A 6000-nucleotide genomic window follows, 5' to 3' on the forward strand; every position below is an offset into this window, starting at 1 on the left:
ATAAGGCATGAAAATTGTACTAAGGTGTAATACATCGAGGTCCACTTTCATAAAAAGTAAATAAAATGCCAAGAAGCGTCAAAAACTTTCAGAAGCGAACAGAGGGCGTTACACAGCTTTTACACTAGGAAGGCTGGGAGCCGCTAGATACTCGGACGTGACGTGCTACGCTTAAGATTGCATGGGTTATTGTGAACAGATATCTTACAGACGGACGAGCATCATCTTAGAACCTCACTAGATTACAAGGTGCGTCAGAGACGATAAAATAAGGGAGGAATTTTGATGAAATGATAAGCAGAGGAATACATTTTGCCCCTGAACAATTAAGGACTAAAATAAATGCTTCGTCAATCTCAGGCTGTCAGATATTTCATAAGCAGTAACTAATTTTATTTTGCACTCTCGGGCTGCTTTATAGCTGGCGCTCAAATAATTTCCGTCACACGCCTATCGGCAGCTTGCGGGGTAGTATGTTGGTGACTTATATCAGGAGTATGTTTATTTATGGGCTATGATGACTGGAGGTAAGGCAAAGGCTGGAAGCATTCGAAATGTAGCGCATCAGAAGGATGATTAAGATCAAGCTGATCGACCGACGAGGACAACGTACGATGATGGGAAAAAGTCTCCCCGAAAACACGGAGAAGATTGGGAAACTTAATCGGCCACATCAACATTGATCATGGTCCGATTACGACGATCGTCGAAGGACAAGTAAACGGCATAGGAATGTCTCTTGAGAGATATGTACACCGGGTTATAAAGATATAAAAATGGGGAAATAAATAAATATGAGAAGATTAACTGACAAAAGAATTTAGTGGGTAGTTGCGTCACGCAAACCTTCACGACTGTCGTCCGCTGGAGATGTGATCATCACATTCTCATTCAAAATACGACAGGGAAATTCTGCTCTGTGTATCGTGGAGTCTTTGTAAATCCAGCGACACTTAACTGAACGCGATAAATCTTTTAAATTGGCACCAATTCGTTCCACGTGCGCTTACGGCATACTCTAATCGAAGCCTCAAGAATACTCTGCGCTATCTTTGAAAAACCTATTATTTCCTTCTTTTATATTTACCAAGTATTATTCCTAGGAAACCGATCATCAATTGATTTAAGATAGATTTTTCTATCGTTCTTCCCTATTTGTAGGGAAAGGACTCTTTTTGTCCATTGCTTTCAAAAGACTCCATATTTAAATAAATAAAAGATCGTAGCACTTTTCCACAAGAATCTACGATCTTTCATTTATTTAAACATGCCTAACTTCCACCAATTGAAGCCTGAATCTGTTGAACCTACTCCATATTTGATGATTTTATCTCATTCGTTATGAATTTTTTCGTAGCTGTTGTCCTTTTTACATAAATTCATTACAACAAAAACGTTACCATTCAATCGCACAATACGTCACAATAAAAGTTCTAAGGGACGTCCTGTCCAAGAACTTCAATTAATACAAATAAAAATTAATCATTGGGAATGAATTAGAAGGCTAATGAAGATTTAAAGGGTCAACGCCGCCTATACTGTGCACTAACGTATATCATATACTTGCTCCATATTGCTAACCAAGAGCGTTTTTGTTTCGCAGTCCTAATTACTTTTCCCGTAAAATATCGCAGCATATGTCATCACATTTACTGGTAGAAAATACTACACAGAAAAGGTGAACATTCGATTTCGCGATTTCTGACTTAACTTAATATTGACAGATAATTGGGAATCACACAATTACATGGCTAGAAGGAAGTTGTTTATATTTTTTGCAAGTCGTACTTGTAGCATTAAATTATATTTTCTCGTCAATTAATACGCAAATATGTCAATTCAATGAGAGGTGCATCTGATTAAAAAATACTAAAAACTGCTCCTTAAAAAAACTTTCAAAATTATTTCAAAGCATGGAACCGTTACGGCACATTCAGAAAATGAATATACATTCACGTATTTTTCTAACGGAACGGCAACACTCACGGGAATCGCTGAGTCTAAACATGTGCTCAGGTCCCGATGATATTCCTCCCTTCGAGTATAGAAAATCTGTGGCTGGATGCGTCATTAACTTAACCCGAAAAAAACTTCCAATTTTCCATAATGAAGAAGAGAAAAGTGTTTCACTGAGTATGTACGTGAAATTATAATAAGGATAGATATGAATACTAGGGACAGATTGAACACTTTGGAAAATTTGCATTAACTGACAAAAACTGAAGACAAGAGTTTATGCAAAGGGGTAAAATATCAATATGCTCGCAAAAGAAATCAAGAGAATATTGAAAGGCAAAGGTCTTCCTTGCATTTCGTGCAATATTAAGAAGATTGGAAACAATGGTAAGAATTAACACGAGCAGTTTCGATCGCTGTGAGAAAATAGGCGTGAAAGAATTTCTCGAGGGAAGATGATTGTGACAAAGGCACTGGAAGTGAAAAAAGTAATCTTAAATCTTCAGCAAACTAAGTCGATTAGGAGCTGCTTCACATAAAAATGGTAGACATCACCAATATTGTTTACAAGGAAAAAAATTCGAACAATAATTATAAAAAATGAAAATACCAATGAAAAAATTATAGAACAAACAAATACTAATTTAAAAAATAATAATAAATAAGTACATTAAAAAATAATATTCATTAGGAAAAAATATATATTTCACATTCTGAGGACTTTTCGTTGATCAACAACTGTTTTAGTATGTAAGTTTCTGCTAACACAAACACCACACTACCCCAAACAACACAAACAACTGCGCAAAATAAATTGTAATGTAATCTGGCTGGTTGTGTTAAACATGGTTTACCGGTACGGCGTTTACGCGCCTTCGGCGCGACATTTAATGTGATTCCGATATTTATGCTAGCCATGAGGCAACTGATAAAAATTGAACGTCACTGCATAGTCGGCGCGACAGGAAAATCTCAATCCAGTAAAATTTTGATTCAATTGTTGAAATCACTGGCGTTAATGCAGTGGTACGGTCTTTCCAAAAATGTTTAAACTTCCATTTGCTGTACGGTTTAGGCCAGCGAATAGCTATAGGTACGCGCTAAATCAATGTCGGAAATAAAAATAACCTTCCCGCTTCGAGCTTGAGTTTTTAGTGAGGAAATGCACAGATTACAGAACAGCGTGCAACCTAAGGCCGTTATCCTTAGATAAACAAGTCTCCCATCGCGACCTTATGATTCCCCGAACCGGCGCGTTACCTAACCGTTTCTTCACTCAACTACGACCACACACGACCGTAAAGAATCACAATCTACACTCGATCGCGAAGAAACTAGATATCTTTTCTCAGTAAGGGCGCGATTTTAAGCGATCTGCAATGCGATTTTAAGTTAAACTACAGATCTAATGACAGTTAAAACACGAACCTCCATTTCCTTACGGAGCAGAGTTGTATCTTCGTTGCAGTTACCGTTGCCCATGTCTTCAACACGAACCAACACGTCAGAAATCGGTGAATTCTGGACGGAAGCTATACCTACCTACAAAGATGGTGAGCGATACGGCAACATCGGCCAAAAGCAAAAATTATTCTCGTCATTGACAGGTCTCTCACGTGACTCTCACGGATTAAATTCATTAAAACTCCATAAATATTTCAGGCATTTAAAAAATAACATTCCTAATCTATTTATCAGCCTTCTCTAAGTGTTTCAACCCGAAGGTTGGTTTGGATGGATAAGGTTATAGGAAACCTGGACAAAGTCACCCAGATGTGAAATTCACACATTTATTCTAGCGTCTCAAACAGTTATTTCAAGCAAGTCTGTCTAACGCATCAGTGCATCTAAATTATCTGGAGCGCTTCAAACGCAATTATACGGCTGCAGGGAAGTAGCTGAGGCCGCCTCCTTGAGGGTTGAGGGCATTTCTACTCTATAGGGCACGTCCGTCGAAAGCTCTCCTATTGCTATGACGAGAAGGATCGCATCCCAAAGGAAAACAAGGCACCCGCCTACCAGCGGCGAAGCCAGAAATTTCGTTCGGGGGGTCCACAACCGGGATCCGCGGGAAAATGTTTGAAAAAACAGGTTAAAAACAATAAATAGAGGGTTTTAAACTAATTTTAACACTTTTCACTATCGAAAAAAAACTTTCAAAAATTTCTTTGAAAAAAATTTTTCAAAGAAATCATTTGTAAATTCACAATTTCTCAATATTTTGTTTTCTTTTTTGCCGAAGCAAACCAATTGTGTTCGTATATTTCGGGGGGGGGGGGACTCCGGACCCCCCAGGCCTTGCTACATTACTGCCTCCCACGTACCTCAACCCATCCCCTTTAGGATTTAGCCTTACCCAATTCCCTTTAGCCTCAGTCCCCTTCGACGGGTAGCCTAATTCTCTGGTCGCGAGTCACGGCGAGCCCAAATCCATAGAAACGAGCACAGCCACGCGCCCACGCCGCTCTGCGCATCACAAGCGGGCCTTTTGGTCGATGACGGCGTGAGTTGCCCACGCCGGGAGAATCTCTCTTCCGGGGTCGACGGTGACGCATCCAGCCGCCACGCCCCCCTCGCCGCCGCGGGTCGAGCAACGGCTGAGCCCGAGGCATTCCCAAGACGCACCGACAATTATCACGACCCAACAACCGGCCGAGGCGACACAAAGGAACACTCCAAACTGCCGCATCCCCTTACGAGTGATACACAGTTCCCCAAACGGCCACATTCATTCACTGGTTACCGGCGTAAGCGGGCTCTTTCTCCCAGAACCAAACTTTAATTTTTCCCTTCACGATCGATGTCAATTTCCAATAAAACTTTGTCGAAATGAAGCGCTAGATTCAGTCATGGTGGCGGAGAGTTGCAATGCATTGTTCAAGAAGAACAAGAAAAAATTTCCAATACTTTAAAATAAATTCCACTTATCAGACGTGAAAGGTCGACTCCAAAGGTCAACACGTCGCTCGGGTTTTGCTTAACAGTAGTAAATTTATATTATAAAAGAAACTAATGCAATTTTTCACAGAGTAAGTCAATTCACACGGAGAAGCATTTAATATTTTTAGTGAAAAAGTTAATTTGTTTCTTAATACCAGGTAAAAACTTTCTTGGTATCTCGCTTGAGATGAATTGATTGTCTTGTTCATTTAAAGCTAGTTGAAAATCCCCTTAGTTCTTCCAAAACAAGTTGAAAATCCCCTCAGTCCTTCAGAATGTCAACAGAACCCTTCTTCCTGCGGACTTTCACTTTTCTTCGATCAATGGCCGCATTAGGCACCTCACTCCAGGGAAATCCACGCGGCCGCGGTGCGGTCAACAGCGACCCACGGTCAACGAGGCTCGAGGACGGACTTACCCCAGATGGTGGTGTAGACGCGGGCCGAGGCGAAGATGAGGTAGAAGCCGTAGAGGCAGCCGCCGTGGATGAGCACCTGTGCACACAGGTCGGGCCACTTGAAGGAGGCTCGGAAGGGCCGGGACCCGTCCACTCTCGTGTCGGTTGGCGCGCGGCTCATGTCGGTGGGCAGTGTGGAGCAGGCGGCTCCAACAGCCAGCGATCGACTGTTGGCAGGAAGGAGGAAGGAAGGGCCTATTCCCCTCCTCCGCCACGGAGGCTCTTCCTCAAAATCCCTCCAAGGTAGGGGAGGCGGCGCTTATCTCTGCGCCTTCATGTTTGCCCGTCATCGAGGCGGGTGGAAGTTTCGAGGGCATTATTTGCGCGCTCTCCGCTCCAGAACAAACGGGCGGATGTGGCGCAATGTTTAGGTGGCGGCAATAACACCTCTTCTCACGATTCTGACGTGTCTTGGGCCCGCGCGCTGTTTTCTGCGACCAGCGGATTGGGTTAAAGCGTCGCTCGGGTTTGGCTCCGCGTTCATTTCGTGAAGCCACGGACCAGGGCCGGAACTAGGGATTTGGTTTGGTCAATTTAATTCCATGCATTACCGTGGCCCTTGCTGGCTCTTGAGGCATTGAAATGTGTGTTTGTCGCCACCCCTTCTCCCTGCCCCTCCCCCAAAGCTTAGATATAATACATCCGTA

The 6000-nt window shown here is 42.4% G+C and overlaps 1 protein-coding gene across 1 annotated transcript in view; it reads right to left on the minus strand.

Moving 5' to 3' along the window:
- LOC124171570 (acyl-CoA Delta-9 desaturase-like) overlaps positions 1 to 5596 on the minus strand; it is a 38484-nt gene extending 32888 nt beyond the window's left edge. Inside the window, exon 1 of the mRNA XM_046550748.1 lies at positions 5315 to 5596. Within this exon, the coding sequence (XP_046406704.1) occupies positions 5315 to 5474 (160 nt within the window). The 5' untranslated portion in view covers positions 5475 to 5596. The remainder of the gene's footprint in view (positions 1 to 5314) is intronic.
- Positions 5597 to 6000: the final 404 nt, after the last annotated feature.

This window comes from Ischnura elegans, chromosome X (assembly GCF_921293095.1).
Source record: "Ischnura elegans chromosome X, ioIscEleg1.1, whole genome shotgun sequence".
NCBI lineage: Eukaryota > Metazoa > Arthropoda > Insecta > Odonata > Coenagrionidae > Ischnura > Ischnura elegans.